Source organism: Aythya fuligula, chromosome Z (genome assembly GCF_009819795.1).
Source record: "Aythya fuligula isolate bAytFul2 chromosome Z, bAytFul2.pri, whole genome shotgun sequence".
Lineage (NCBI taxonomy): Eukaryota > Metazoa > Chordata > Aves > Anseriformes > Anatidae > Aythya > Aythya fuligula.
In genome coordinates, this window is record NC_045593.1 from 9,059,124 (window position 1) to 9,075,050 (window position 15,927).

The window sequence follows — 15,927 nt, forward strand, 5'->3', positions numbered from 1 at the left end:
GGATGTAGTGATAGCTGATTTGAGTCTTTTTAGATGATGGTTTTTAACTCAGGCAGTTTACACAGTGCTTATCTGCCCAGTATAAGCCAATAAAAGTTACTTCGTGCTTTAGATTTACCAGGGGTTCAGAAAACAGTAGCTCCCCCATTACCAAACACTGGAAAATGCATGAATGCTACAAATCCTGTGCTCATGGAGCAGCTGCAAGGCATACCTCTCCCCGTGTCTGTATCCCAACCCAGTATTACTCAGTGGTTCTTTTTAAAGCTCCAGTTCAGAAATTTCTTTATGAACAAAGATAGTTCACAGCATGCATCATTTTTACTGGGATAAACTTGATGAACTTACCAACAGGCAACACATTATTCTGAAAAAGTAAAGTTTTGCAAAACAGTGTTAAGGAAAGAAAAACAGAAAGACTGGCCAAAGCACAAAGAACAAAGAAAACACAAAGAAAACAAAGCCTTATATCCTGAAAGATAAGACTACTCTTAGACAATCTTGGTGAGTAGCAGCTGGTGAATTCAACTGATTTCTTCTACCAGACTTGGAGAGTTGCAAGCACTTATTAATACCTCTGTTAGATTTTCTATTGCTCTGTATAGCTTTTGTAGCAGTAGCATTGCTTGTTTGCCATGAAGGCAGATTCTCATCCCCTGTGAAGAAAGAATTGATTATGACTAACGTGAAATATAGTAAAATGAAGGTAACTGATTATTACCTGATACAGGAATGAGGTAGTCCATAATTATATCCTGAAATGTGAGTTACTCTCTGGATGATGGGAGTTTCAGAATCCCCCAGGAGAGGAGCAATATCATCAGAAACTGTTGTGCAGCTCAGTTCATTTTTTGTGCATATTCCAGGAGTATTTACATCTCTTCTGGTTAACCTTATCATCTCTGAATCATGTGGCTGAGTGTGTCCCAACAGCTCCACAAGACTGTTCTTCTCCTCATTGGCACTGAACTCAGATGGACCATATGATTCCGGCTCAGAGTCTTTAACTGTTCCACCATTTTCCTCAAAGAAGGACTCAAAACGCAGCTGTCTACGGGGACCCGATCTGGTCACCTGAGGCTGAATGAAAAGGCCACTTGGTTGGAAATCTTGCTTGCTCAAGTCTCTTACAGTTTCATCTTCTTGCATAATTTTGATTATTCTAATGAGCTGAAAGAGTCGTTTGCGATCATTCATGTCGTGTACCCCTAGTTTGGTATAATCTTTCATGGAAACCTTGGCAAGCTCATCAATCTTCTGAAGGCCAAAGGCAGCAAAATGGGGATAGTATTTTTCAAGTTCTGCCTCACAAAGGCATTCATAAAGGCACGATGCCATCTTCAAGCTAACGTCTACAAGAAATCAAACAAGACAAGTATTTGAGTTATATGAAACATCCCAGAAGACCAAGATACTAATGAAGAAACCACACATTTCCCCAGATGCCATCACCTGCAGTTAGGTTAGAAGATCATTACAATACACTGGAATGCTAAACAATATAGAATATAGTAATAATACAGATAAACTAAATATGAAGAAAATATTTTACCTATGAATCTGTTTTAAAATCATACATGATAGGAAATAATGGGTAAGAAACACATGCTGCAGTGTTACTTACTGCTGCAGAGCTCCTACATGCCTGATGTCTACTCAATGAATGCCGCAGCTACTGAAACCCAGTCCTCAAGCTCACAGAATGCAAAATGCCTAATTTTAGATACCCAATTTAATATCAGAGCACGTGGTCTAATGTGGTTCAGCTACCCCTGGTTAACTAACCAAAGGAGAAGAAACTGCATTTGTCATCACCTCATTGAGAAAAACTAGGATTGTTCATCTTATAGATGAACGATTGTAAAGTTGTAGTTTTCTTGTGTAACTGTCTTTTGTGTTTCATGAATCTTGTGAGTATTTCTAGGTGTTCTTGAACATTAGCTGAAACATTATGTGAAATCTGAAACACAGAATTTCTCTAAATCTATAAATGCTACTGGAACGCCATACTTACATTCTTGGGAAACCCAAAAAAGCAACATGCATCACTGAAAGGTATGCCAAAAAACCCTCAGCTTCTTAACTCATGTCTCCCAAGCAATACATTGTGCAGCTGTCTCTATCCAGATGGATTAATATCTGCAGATATTTTTACTTGTTCCATAAAACAGGAAAAGGATAGCCCCTCAAGTATCCGTTGCCCGCTGCCTTCTTATGTCTTTGTTTAAAAAAGAAAGTTACGGTAATAGTCAATAAAACCAATTTGTTTAAGGCTAAATATTTTTCCCTGTAATTAAAGGGAAGTTCTTTGGAATGATTTACAAGCATTTCTACAATAACGTTATAAAAGAAAATACGGTCACTAAATATCATCTTCGTATTAGTAAACACATTAAGTTACAATGACAACAACAAAGGAAAAAAGATTCTATTAAAGTGCTGATTGTGTAGGATATTAAAGAGGCCAACAGGTACAGTAGGGGACATCTAAAGCAACTTGGAAGTTACAGTCTAAGATGTGGAGAGTAGTTATCCATAATGAAATTATGTGATTCAGCAGTAACAAGCTTCAAGGCAAAGCCAGCAGTGTGTAAGCAGACTTATTTAATATGTGAAAAACAAAATTGTGTTTTTGCAATAGAAGGTGTTCCTGTGGTGGAAAATTCCACTAACCTTGCATATCAAAAGTGATGGTCTAAACTTTTGGGTAGACCTGTGTGGTGCCAGGAGTTGGACTTGGTGATCCTTAAAGGTCCCTTCCAACTCGGGATATTCTATGATTGTGCAGCATAGCAGTGCTGAGTATATTAAGCAGATAAGGGGAAGGTCCCACTGTCCCAAAATAAGGAGGATAGCTAAGGAAAACAGGAGGAGCAGTACAAAATCAGTAAAAACAAAAATCACACGAGCCCTCCAGTCGCGACAGAAGAAGGGGAAAAAAAGGAGAAATTAACGGGTGGTCAAATTAAATTGTACCTGTGTGGTATGGAAAGGCATTGAGACATTTATGAACCTGTAGTACTCAGCCAACAAGGAAACGGGAGAAATCAGGTGTTGTGTAATAGGGAATATAAGGTTATGATAAACTGCTACTGTGCACTCCTGCTTGCAGGATGCCCACCATTGCAATCATGAATAAAATAGCTTCACAGAAGACCCAGTCTGAAGAAAATTATTGAGATTTTTCTCACAAATGCATAAGTGATGTGACTCTCAATCTTGAAGTAAAGCCAAGCCACTGTTGAGATTATTAGATCCTGGGAGGAAAAAATCAAAATTGACAGAGGCTAGCAGAGTCTGTACTGATTCTTAGGTTTAACTTCAACACATGTTCAAAGTCTTTTGTAAGCATTCACCTCTAACAGATAAACTCCACAGGAACTTCAGATTTCATTTCAGGGAGAGTTACGTTTTTGAAAAATGCCTGTCTTACATAAGGTAGTTCCAAATACAAAACCAGAGCAGTTCCTGTCTGTATGTATGCACTGCCATGGCAAAGCTCTTTTATTTGATGGAAGGAGAGGCTGAAACACAAATCCGAGACACCAATTTCCCTGTTAAACATGAAAACAATCCATCAGATTTGCCTATTCTCATTCTTCTTGTATCTTAGATTATACTTACATCTTTACATATGCTTATGTTAAATACAAACAGATTGGCCAAAAATTAGCACAAGAACTACTTTTGTGTTAACGTCTATTTGAATGATAATGTTGGGCACAGTTTTGAGGAGGAAAAAAAGGAAAAAAAATGGAAACGCTTCCCAAAAAAAGAGTAACAGACACAGAGAGAGAATTAAGAATTTCAAACTCAAGGTTCTAACTAAAAATTAAACAAAATATATTTAAGCAGCCAGAAATAACTGTGCAGCCAGATTTCCATTATCTGAGGTTACGAGGGACTAAGACTCTCAAAATATGGAAAATCCAATTAATATAGGTACTGCAGAACATACAAGAAGGTTAATTCTGAGACATGTAAGCAGCTCAGTACATCTTATTGATGGTCCTAAAAGTTATATAACTGCTTTGCTTCCCCAGATATAATAAATCCTGCTGGATCTAGGTGGTTCCAGGAGATAACTCTGGTATCTCTCCATCCATAGAACAGCTATTACACAACCCAGGAAAACTCAACATTAACTAATATTAACTATGGAAAAAAAATAAGCCAAGGTCATGGCTCTAGCATCTTGGATCATTTCAAAACTCAAGAGTAGACTATTTTTAGAAAATTTAGTCTGGTTCACACAAGAAAGAATTCACGGGAATTACAGTTGTCAGAACAAATGATCACAATGAAACCTTTTTGGCCTTCTAATCATCAGTCCTCTGAAAAAATGAGGTGCCTGTCTCCCCATAAAAAGAATACCTTAATTTGTCCAACATTGTAGATTGTGTCCAAAGACAGTGTTTCTAAAACTGACACATAGTTTTTCACAGTAACTTTGTAAAGAAGTAAGGGAGTATTGGTATGTTTCCAAGAATCCTAAATTGTTAATAATAATGCCATCTTCTGGCAAAAAGAGAGAAGACCTTTGCTTTTCTACAGTGAGTAACAGCCAGCATTCTCCCAGCTAGTGTCAGGATCTAACTTAATTTGTACGCATGAGACAATGCTGTTTTTTGGTGCAGAAAAACAGAACATTCTTCAATGTTGTAGTTTAATATTAAAGCCCAGCCAAGTCCTGAAGCTCTGCGTCACTTCCCTGAAAACTGGACTACATGTGACAAAGGCCTAAAACTTCTTAAAATAGTTGTAAGTGACAACTGTTTTGAGAAAGAAGCGAGTCTGGAAGCATAATTCTCTGCGACCATTCAGCCCACCATCTTTGTGCGGCAAACCTGAGGCCTCTACAACTTACTTCTTTTGCAAAGAAGTTTTAGACAAATCTTGAAAGTCTGTACGATGCTGGTAATAGGTGATTAGTTATTGTAATGATGTGGTAGAATTTTATATAAAGGGACCAACTCAAAGCACAGAATAAGGTCACACCTTGTCATCAGAGCGGAACTGTTTCCATATTTTAAGGTTCTTAAAGGCTATAAAGATGAGGAAAATGCCAAGTATAAATAGTGGAAACCAATGATGACATTTTACGTATTGTGAAGGAAATAAATGTACCACAAAATTATGTTCCAGGATCTGATCCACAATTTTAAAATGCTTCTAATTATTAATCAGCTTTTAGACAGATCTTTTTATTCTCAAAACACTTTTCTAACTGGAGAAAAGACTGGCCTTCAGATACTCACTCAGCAAGTGTCAGTCACTCTGCATAATATAAATCTTGTAAAAATCCCTACATAAACTATAATAAGAATGAAGCAGCTTTAGGCCACAATATCTGGATCCTCACTAAACTCTGATATATTAAAGATCTCAGTGTACTGTTCACTTGAGTAACACTCACGTGCTCTGTTATCCCATTCTGACTCACTCATATTTACCTGACAATTTTAGTTGACTTCCTCTGGTACTCCTTATTGCCATCTCTGAGACATGGCACTACTGTCACAATATCATGATTTTAAACTAGGGAAATCAAGTCATGAACAAGTGAAGAAACCTTATGTGTAACCTTATGTAACCACTCCTAACCTTACAAATGTAAATTAATGCATCTATACATTTAATTCTGTAACTTAACATAATTATTCTAAACCATAAGCTGCAGTCTGATCATTAAATATTCTTATTAGACATAATTCTCATGGATATCTGCTAAAAGTAATAATTGTTAATCAGTACACAAAACTTAAACACCTAGTTTTCCTGCCTATCACTTTGTATTGTGTAAATCATTCCAGTTTACGAACAGCATACAAAAAAACAGATGTTAAGAACTTTGAAAGATCTGTAAAAACATCTAGAAAGTAGGTATGTTTCCTCTTCCAACCACAACTACACCAGGTTACGTTCTCATTACTTTTAAGCACATTACCCCAAACGTGTCTTCAGGTGCTGTGCCAAGGTGTTTGTTGTTTTTTGAGGTACAGAGCAGAAGACCAGAAGAAAGCCAATTTTTACTGACAAACCTACAACAGAGAAAAGGAAGACTTATTAACTCGTGTTACTAGTCATACTCTGTTATTTTTTATTCATCTGAACTTGAAGCTCTTTTGTATCTGTTATCCAAAGTGAAATCTGATTAATCCCTCCAGAAACAAATGTCTAATTTGCTTTTCCCAGGAACCACATCAAATGCTTTAATCATTCCGATCCCATCCCTTGGATACTAAGGCATTCCTTTGAAGAAATCATGGTCATGGTGTGGTTGCACTTCTATAAGCACAAGCTCCACAGTAAGAGATAATCTCTACTGCAAAACAAGTTTGTAATTTTAGTTTAATGAAGTAGATAGGGAGCTATGAAGGTCCAATTCAAATATTTACAGATCACTGCCACAGATCCATTCATCAGATTGCAGGATTATGCTATGGAAGCCCCTGAACACATACACAAAGAGATAATAAATGTTCTGACATGAGTTGGAACAAGCGTTGTAGCAGTCTGTTTTGAAAATATGAGGAAGAAACATGAAAAATGCCCATAGAAAACCATCTGTAGTTTCCATATAATAAAAGTAGAAAGGAAAGAACACGTTCATTCTTAACTGACAGCTCTTTTACAGTTGGACCATGATGCAGGTCTTCTCCCTGCACTAACACTTTTTTCTTTGCTCATGACGTACCCGAGTTGCTTACTGTAACTACGATTACAGAATCACAAAATACAAGGGATTGGAAGGGACCTTGAAAGATCATCTAGTCCAATCCCCCTACTGGAGCAGGAGTGCCTAAATCATGTCACACAAGAACGCTTCCAGGAGGGTTTTGAATGTCTTCAGAGAAGGAGACTTCACAACCCCTCTGGGCAGCCTGTTCTAGTGCTCTGTCACTCTCACCGTAAAAAAGTTTTGTCTCATATTTAAGAGGAACCTCCTATGTTTCAGCTTGCACCCATTGCCCCTTGTCCTGTCATTGGGTGTCACTGAGAAGATCCTGGCTCCGTCCTCCTGACACTCACCCTTTACATATTTATAAACATCAATAAGGTCACCCCTCAGTCTCCTCCTCTCCAAGCTAGAGACCCAGCTGCCTCAGCCCTTCCTTGTAAGAGAGATGCTCCACTCCCTTCATCATCCTCATGATGAAGACTGGAAAACGACAGGTGCTGTTGCTCCCAGCGTTCCATAAGCAGAATGAGAACCGTTATCAGCGTGCACAGAGTGACTGTGGGCAGACTGTGTGGCCTGGGCAGGGCTGAGCGTGGGGCAGCATGCCTGGCTGCCTGGCACTCACCTCCTTGTGAACACAGCCCTCCTGTCCAGCCGTACAACGCTCTTCTGCCCTTACTTCCCTGCTGATCTCCTCCTGACCCAGAAAGCACAGAGAGGTGAAGGTTGCGCAAAGCGGATTAATTTCAACGACATTTGAAACAGACTTAAAAACGACAACTGAACGAACTGCTTGCGCTCTGACAGCGCACCGAGGCGGTCACACACCCCACACCAAACATAGGCTGGGGGGCTCAGCCAGGAGCGGCTCCATCCCGCAGCTGACCCCGACAACTGCTCCCAGCAGCAGCTGCAGGGGAAGCCTCCGAAGCTCGGCCACGCGCCCCCAAAGCCCGCCGGCAGCTATATCTGGGCGCCGATTATTCGAAAATTGCGCCCGAAAATTCGAAAATTGCCTCCCTGGCCGGCAGGGCTCAGCAGCTGGCTTCCAGCATTGATCTTATAATTAGAGCCCGACGAGCTGCCGCGTGCCGGGGGTACCGCCGCAGGGCTCGCAGGGGCCGCCTCAGCCCCGCAGCTCGGTGCCGGATGAACTTTTACCGTTTTCTTCACAGTTTCGCCCCAAAAGAAGCCTCCGCGCCTGATCACGCGTTCAGCCCAGATAAAAGCCGGCCGGGGCCGTGCTGCCCGCTGCCCGCACGCTCCCTGCAGCACCGGGCCGGGCCGGGCCGGGCCCCGCCACCCCCGGTCCCCCCCGGTCCCCTCAGCGGGCGCGGAGGCTCCGCGAGCGGCGCCTAGGCCGCGTCTCCATGGCAACAACGCCTCGCCCGCTTCAAACGGTGGCGCGCGCGGCTCGCTGGGGAGGAGCCAATCAGACGGAGGGAGGCGGGGTTAAGGGCGTAAGGGAAGGGGGGAGCGGGCGCTGCGATTGGCTGAGCGGGCTGTCAGCCGCGCGTTGGGCTCGCCTCCTCGTCTCCCGATCCGGAAGCCAAGGTGAGGGCAGGGAGCGGGGCGTGCGCCGCGCTCAGGGGTCCGGGGGGGAACCGCGGGGGGCGGAGGGGGGTTCCGGGGGCGGAGGGGTCCCCAGCCCCAACCCCAGCCCCAGCCCCAAGATGGGGGCTCCGCGGGCAGCAGCCGGGCATTATCCGCCCCTGTGGGGCTTCTGCAGGGAAATTCAGGGCGTTATAGGGCCGGCTGTCCTGGCTCCTTATCGTTTTCTGTCCCTGCTGCCTGCTATGTTATGTATCAGTTGTAAAGAAACAGCACACAGGTCCCATTTCGTGCCCCAAAACACACACATATTTATATATTTAAGCTTTTTTTTTATACAGGCTCATCCTGCCCCATTCGCAGAGGGAAGGGCTCCATTTTCACACCTGGCGGGTTGTCACCGGGGACGCGGTGTAATTGCACGGGACGTGGTTTAATTGCACGGCAGCAGCGAAGGGAAGGGCTCGCTGCCCCAGCCCCACGTCATTTCTGCTTGGCCCCTTCAGGGAACGAGCGGGGAGATGGCGGCCAGGGCCTGTGGGCTGATCGTCTACAGGAGGCTGCAGCCGGCGGCGTCCTCCAGGCCGGCTGACGGCATCGAGTACCTCCTCCTGCAGACCTCTTACGGCACCCACCACTGGACGCCACCCAAAGGTGATGTTTGCACCCATAACCCGCTGCTCTGCCTTTTTGTCAGGTTGCAGCCTGAGGTCTGCTGGGTGCTGCCGGGGTCAGCTCTGGGGGCGGCTATCAGCTGGCGTTTTTGGCATGGTTGCGTCTTTTGGGCAGCTGGAAGGGGAGCTCTGTGGCAGAGCCGGTGTTGGGTAGTGCCAGCGCTGTCCCAGCCCTGGTGCCGGGAATAGCACAACGCGGAGAGTTCAGGTTCGTTGTAGATCTCCCTAGATGCTATTTCTTACCCCCTGGGATTTCTTTCCGCTAATTTGTGTTACTGAGTTTGTGAAGTAGCACAGCACGTGAGCAGTTTGTGAACAGGAGTCCGTAAATTGAAAAAAAAAAAAAAAAAAAAAAAGCTAGTAACAAAATCAGCTGTGCTCTCCTATCAGTGGAAAGAACAAAACTTTCCAAACCCTCCACTTCACCAAAACCTCAGTGGAGAAGAGTTTGCAGCCTTTGGAAAGCCAAAAACCATAAGCTGGGACACGACTGTTGTGAGAGGAGAGATCCATGCAGAAAGGTACTGGGAACACAGTAATTCAGGACAAGCCAGCACAATAGCAAGTGGAATGACTCAGGTATACGTCTCACACACTCAGATCATATCGTTAAAGGTTTTGTAGATCAGAAACCACAATCTGATGGCAGCCTTTACTAGTAGCTTGGTACAGAGCTGAGGGCAATAAATGAAGGTGCTATTACATTATATATTCTCTGTAATTTGAGTGGTCTTCAAAGGCAGCCCCAGGCTATGTGGTGCAATAATATAACTTGTATGTGGTGCAGATCTTGATGTAATGTGGCAGGAGCCAGAATGAGAAGTTATAATCACCTCTCCAAGAGCACACAGGAGGCAAGCCCACTTACAGCTACAGCTGTACTTTGATATTTTAAAGGTCCCTAAGCAGCTCCAGCCTTTATGGGATTAAACTGTATTCCCTACAGAACTTCATCAGCCTGATCCCTGCTTCTAGATCTGTGACTTTGCACAAGTCGAGTCTGATGGACAGGGGATGCAGGGCTTGTTTACTAGTGCAAATGGCTTTGAGGAGTTGGAACGTGGTGTGATGTGCTGCCAGTGATCCCTTTTGCTCCTGGTGGGTAGAGTGTATAGCACAAAGTGGGAACTTACTGAGTTTAGGCTGGAGGTTAGCAACAGTCAGTGGGGTGAGGTGATTGCCTCTCCCTGTGCTGGTGGGCAGGAGGTAGCATTTGTGCCCTGTGGGTTGAAACTGAACCCTGGTCTCCAGCTTTATTGCTGCCTCAGCTCATTGCTTATTTGGTAACTGGATCATTATTATCATAAAAGGAACTGGTTACTGACTGTTCGTGGATGTTCTGTGGGCATTTACTGTGGATGCTATAAAAGGAATCCAGCTGTTCAAGGCCTGGTGGATTCTGTTGCTCCAAGTCCCAGCTTTGTATATGTACAAGATGAAAATAAGTTTATCCTCAAAAAGAAGGAGATGACTTGCAGTGCTGAGAAAATATTTTTACTTAAAGCCTCAGCATATTTGATCTCAAATATCTAAGACATCAGATGCTGTTTTCTGCACAGTTGCTTTTTGAAATAGAAGTGTATTTAGAATTTGAGATGATGTTGCATTGTAAGAGGGTGGTTAAGCTAGTGATACACACAGAAGTGAGTGAGACCTGTTGGCGGAGCAACATGAGCTCCCCACGTACCCCACTTCTAAAACGGTTGCTCATCTAGTACTAAAGGGTTGCTTTGGGTAACTGGGACCTGAGAGAACACTCATCTCTGTGAAAATCGTGGCTATTTGCAGACACCTAAGTAGAAAATAGAGCTACACCCGGGGTAAAATAAAGCTTAAACACTACTCCCCACCCCTTTTTTTGAAGCTTCCCAACTCCTGTTAAGTTGCTTTTTTGAGATCTTGCTTGGCTTGTTCTATTTATGGTCTTGTCTGGATCTTTCATGAGAAAACCAAATCTGACATTTCTCAACAAAAATACAAACAGCTGGGGATATGTTATATTTATCCTTTGTTTGTAATGGCACCTCTCATTCTAAGCGACGTGAAACAAATCGGGTGTCCGAGAAGACCAGCTGTTGACAGGGCTAGCATTTAGGTGTGCTGTATTTCAGAGGGGAATATGTGAGAGAAATTAAAAATACCCGTAATTGCTGTATATCCCTGCAGAGGAGAAAATATTGGTGGTCTCTTTCACATGATAACTGCATCTATATGATTCTGGGGTGGCTCAGGGTTCATAAGCATCTGATCTACCACTGAAGCGCAGCCACCTTTTAACCATGTGTTTGGAGGTTTTTTTTTTTTTTTTTTTTTTTTTTTTTAATCCCCTGTGTGATTCATTCTGCTTTTCCAGTTGAAGTGATTTCAGGATTGACATCGTGGTGGTTTAGGATGTGCTGGAACAAGAAGGAGATGCAGGAAGCTAGTTTAGTTCTGTTTAGCAACTTTTCACAGTTTTTTTTTTAAATATAAAAAGATGTTGCAACTCTTTGTAGTACTTAAAATCACAGAATCACAGAATGTTAGGGATTGGAAGGGACCTTGAAAGATCGTCTAGTCCAATTCTCCTACCGGCACATGAACACCTAAATCATGCCACTGAGGAACACGTCCAGGCAGGTTTTGAATGTCTCCAGAGAAGGAGACTCCACAGCCTCCCTGGGCAACCTGTTCCAGCGCTCTGTCACCTTCATAGTATTGTCCTAAGCTGTGAGTCAAATGACCGAAAGCTTTTTTTATGAAACCTAGCTTTCAAATGGCATTTGTTGGTGTCTGGTCCCATTGTTTCTGTGCTGTTGGCATGAGTAAGAGTTTTGCAGAACTGAGCCTTAAGCTTCTGTGGGAGGGAAAGGTTGAGAGCCAAGACTCTTGCAGATCTGCAGTCCTCCCTCTTACTGGCTAAAGGAAAAGTATTCCAAAGGTCTTTAGCCTGAAGTGTGATCGAAGGTGGAGCATTACAGGTACAGAGTGCTCCAGAAGACAAGTGGAGGACTGGGAAGATTTCTCATGCTAACAGGCCACTGATAGTTTCAGAAAATGCAGTGTAAAAAAGTATAAATGGCACAAAAGCAAAATCAAGAGAGGAATGTTTGATGAGCAATCTCTGCTCTCCATTTCAGTTCTGTATCAGCTATGGTGTCCTCCCAATGTTTCCTTGTTGTCAACTGCATAAACAAAGTCTGAGTTTCCATCTTGGAGACTTACATTTTCACATTCTTGACAGGCCACGTGGACCCAGGAGAGGATGACCTGCAGACAGCCTTCCGGGAAACGCAGGAGGAGGCAGGTCTTCAGGCCAGCCAGCTCACCCTCGTGGAGGGGTACAAGAAAGAACTGCATTATCCCGTCCATGGCAAACCCAAGACCGTTGTTTACTGGCTGGCAGAGGTGAAGGATTGTAACACTGAAATCAAGCTCTCGGATGAGCACCAAGCTTTCCGCTGGCTGAAGCTGGAAGATGCTTGCAAGTTTGCAGAATATGAGGACATGCAAGCAACGCTGAAAGATGTGCATCAATTTCTCTGCTCCAAGGAATAAATACTTTTGTGAAAGATAAGGGGGCTCTTTGAAGGACCACGACCTGATTTTAATTTTGGCTGCAGAAATAGATATTTCTTTTTCTAAATCTGTACAAATTCAGTAAAGATAATTGGAGCTTTTAAATAATTTGCACTTTTTTGTCCCCTAGGTAATGGAAAAGAAGCATGGTCTGACTGAACCAGGAGCCAGAGGTGTCTGAATTGAAACACAGAACTAACAAAGGCTTCTTGTGTTCTTGTGTTCCTGTCTTTTTCTTTTTTTCTTTTTTTATTTTTTCTTGAAGTGGTGAGCAGTCATGAATCTCTTTGAAAATCAAACACTTGGTATTTCTTGACTTGCAGGTGCAGATCTATAGCGTTGTAAAAATGAGCATATGGAGATTTTTGCTAACAAAATGTGTACTGCAGAAGTTGCACCTTGTATTTCAAATGGGACAGCAGTAGTTCTGTTCCCAGCTCCTCCACTGATATGCTGTGATTATTTGTCAAATCATTTCAGGTCTTGTTTGTTTGTATCATGAATTTATGTACATCACTAATGCACTGTTATGAAAATAGTTGCTATCCAAGGAGTCTTAATAAACTGTTGACATACAATATTTAAATGGTAAATTTGAAGTTCTTTTTTAATCCCTTTCTTTGTGCTCTGTAACACGCACCTTGGCCATACATTATTCAAGGGGTTGGGAGGGGGAGACTTATGGCTGCCTAATGCAGCTTTTTTATTCCACAAAATATCTAAACTAACGTGCAACCTTGCATCTCTTTGACAGTTTCTGGGGCTGCAGGCTGTGGCCACCTGTGGGCAGCAGGGTCATGTGCACTGCCACTGCTGAGCTGTGAATACCCACGTTGAATGACTGCATGATGTGGTAGGACTGATTGCTGCATCTTTGCCTGCATCAGCTTTCCTGTGAATCTCTTTTGCCATTGACATCAGTGGGAAGTGATGTAGTTAGCATGTTGTATACTCATTAATGTGCTGTTAGAAATGGCTCAGAGTCTCCTGGGTGGTTTGGTACAGTAACACTAAAAAACCATGATGGCATTGTTAAATTTTAGGGTGAGGAGTTTTCTGAATCCCAGGGAACCGTGGGAGGCTGCAACAATGGTTGCTCAGTATCACACACACACCTCATTTCTTCGCGAGCGTCATCTCTAATGCTATTCTGTTTTCCCAAGCCATTTTGCTGGTGGCATTTAGTTGTTCAGCGATTCCTCTTATCTCATCTCTTGTATAATTTATGAATCTCTGCTGATTATAATAAATATAATTAATCCAATCCACATTCTCATTGATTGTTACCCAACAGAACAGTGACTCAAACCCTGCAGCAATTTGATTCCTGGCTTTCTGTTCATTGGGAACTCCTCTAGGTACCCCAATAGAATCTATGTACACTCTATCATTGAATGATACTCCTAAGCTTCTTTTACTTCTTCTGGGTATTTGTGATATTTCTTTTTCAAATGCCAGGGTGTAGGGTACATGTATAGCTAATTGAAGAAGTGCACAAGTGCCTTCCCAATTAGATGGTAGGGTGGACTGTAAGATCTTCCCTCCACAGTACCACCAGAGATCTGCCCTGGGGATCTCAAGTCTTGAGCAGTTTCCCATCAAGTCCTTGGTAGCATTCAAGGTCCTCATGCTCAAGGTAAATTCTCCCAGATGCCGGGTGGCACTCACACCCTGCCATGAGAGGAAAGGTGTATGGCTACCTACAACAGGGACCATCCCATTTCCCCATTGATTGGGTAATCCAGGTTCACAACCTATCTGATGCTTCACAGACAATACATGGCCTTCAGTTGCTGTCCTGTCAATTTTCAAATTTCTTTGGACATTTTTACTGCTTGAGTTGGTAATGTTTCTTCACTTATCTGACTTGACTTGACACCGTCATTTTCGCCTAATTGCTCTAAGAAGTCTGGTTGTCTGCATTTTACAAGGTGGCCTGCTAAGCTTTCTTATCACTGCAAGCATATTTTAGTACCACATTCCTTACCTTTAAACAATGTAACTCTGTGAAAAAACAATATTTTTATCCCCACAGAGGCTAAAAACATGTCCCTTCTTCCCTATCCCTTAGTGTAGCTTTAGCTGCCTAAGCACATGTAAATTACAAGGCAAATAAGTGTGTGAGAAACAGGGTTCTACTTCCACTCTGTCTTTCTCGTTGCTGCAGGAATGAAGAGGTGGTCATGAGCACCACATCAGCCCTGGAGAAGACATGCAATACCAGAGATACAGCGTAAGTGAGCTGAGAAATACGGGCTGCGGTTTAGTAGTATGATTTTCTCCAGGGATGCGGTGCTTGTGCTTTGGTGCAGCGTATATCAATGTTAGCACCACTGTGGCAGTGTTGTCCTTGCTTGTCACTCTGTTATCTTCCTGTAGAGTGATTTACAAAAGCCTCCTCAAAGTGCATCCTTTTAAATATATTTATATATATTAAATAAAAAAAAAATCCAGTGCTACTCCACTTTACAGTAAGTTTTATTTTGATTACGCACTGTTTGAAAGCATTGCATTCAGGTGATGGCAAAGAGCGAGCAGCACACAGGTCGTGCAATTGCTGTGAGTGTTTCTCCACAAGTCATTTGTAGCAGGGTGTGGGAGGTGTCTCCCACTGTCACCTGGTCCGTCCCCATCCCCAAAGGAGAATCAGCTTTTTTCAGAGTCTTTTCTGATGGAAATTTGGCTAACATGCTTTTCAAGACCTCTCACGATGAGGAGTTTTACTTTCAGCTCCTCTGCCTATACCTTGGAAAACTTATTATCTAGCATCCAATCAAAGTAAACAGGTGAGAAGTAACAAAAACCAGCAAAGGAGAGGGGTGGAAAATAGTTAAACGCCTGTGCTGTTTCACAGTCATATTTTTTCATTATCGTGGGAGCTACCATTTAATCACTGCTGTGTAAACAATTGTATTACTGCCTTCGTGTTTATGGGAAAGATTTGCATATTTAGTATGAATTATAGAGAGTCGTTAACAAGTCATCTGTTCTGCACATTCAGCAGTAATGAATGTAAGCACTTGCTGTTCTGGAAAGCACAACACTAGCTGAACTCTGAGTAAGTATTTGCATTTTAATGGCACTGCTAAGCATGCAGTTCCCAAAGTGCATCAACGTTTTGGAGGATAACAAGTGCTGTGTACAGTAAGGTAATGTGCTCCCTGGAGAAAATTTCGAAGATGGGTGTCTTAACTATAAAAAGGTAGGTAAAGGTAAGAGGAATGTAAATTGGCGAGGTACTGTGCACACATTTTGAGCATTTTGTGTGCAGAGCATATTCCCACAAATTGTTTTGTGTAAAACGATGCTTACACATTTGGAAACTTGTCCCAACATTATACATAGAGTCTCTGGATTTGTTTTAAAGTGTAAGCACTAAAAACTCAGAATGTAATTCTGAATGTCATTTGTGTATGCTGGTCACCGGTGAAGAAAGAGTTCTTCTGCCCATGTCTATTACTA

General features: G+C 42.7%; 2 protein-coding genes across 2 annotated transcripts in view; one reads left to right on the forward strand and one right to left on the reverse strand.

The window, feature by feature from the left end:
- KIF24 (kinesin family member 24) overlaps positions 1-7,374 on the reverse strand; it is a 32,064-nt gene extending 24,690 nt beyond the window's left edge. The window contains exons 1-3 of the mRNA XM_032205296.1: positions 7,308-7,374; positions 5,948-6,041; positions 722-1,352 (exon numbers count right to left, since the gene is read on the reverse strand). Of these exons, the coding sequence (XP_032061187.1) occupies positions 722-1,338 (617 nt within the window). The 5' untranslated portion in view covers positions 1,339-1,352; positions 5,948-6,041; positions 7,308-7,374. The remainder of the gene's footprint in view (positions 1-721; positions 1,353-5,947; positions 6,042-7,307) is intronic.
- Positions 7,375-8,720: 1,346 nt separating this feature from the next.
- Positions 8,721-13,037, forward strand: NUDT2 (nudix hydrolase 2). The gene is made up of 2 exons (XM_032205815.1): positions 8,721-8,887; positions 12,131-13,037. Exons 1-2 carry the CDS (start codon positions 8,755-8,757, stop codon positions 12,442-12,444), a joined length of 447 nt encoding a protein of 148 aa, XP_032061706.1. The 5' UTR covers positions 8,721-8,754; the 3' UTR covers positions 12,445-13,037.
- The last annotated feature ends 2,890 nt before the right edge of the window (positions 13,038-15,927 follow it).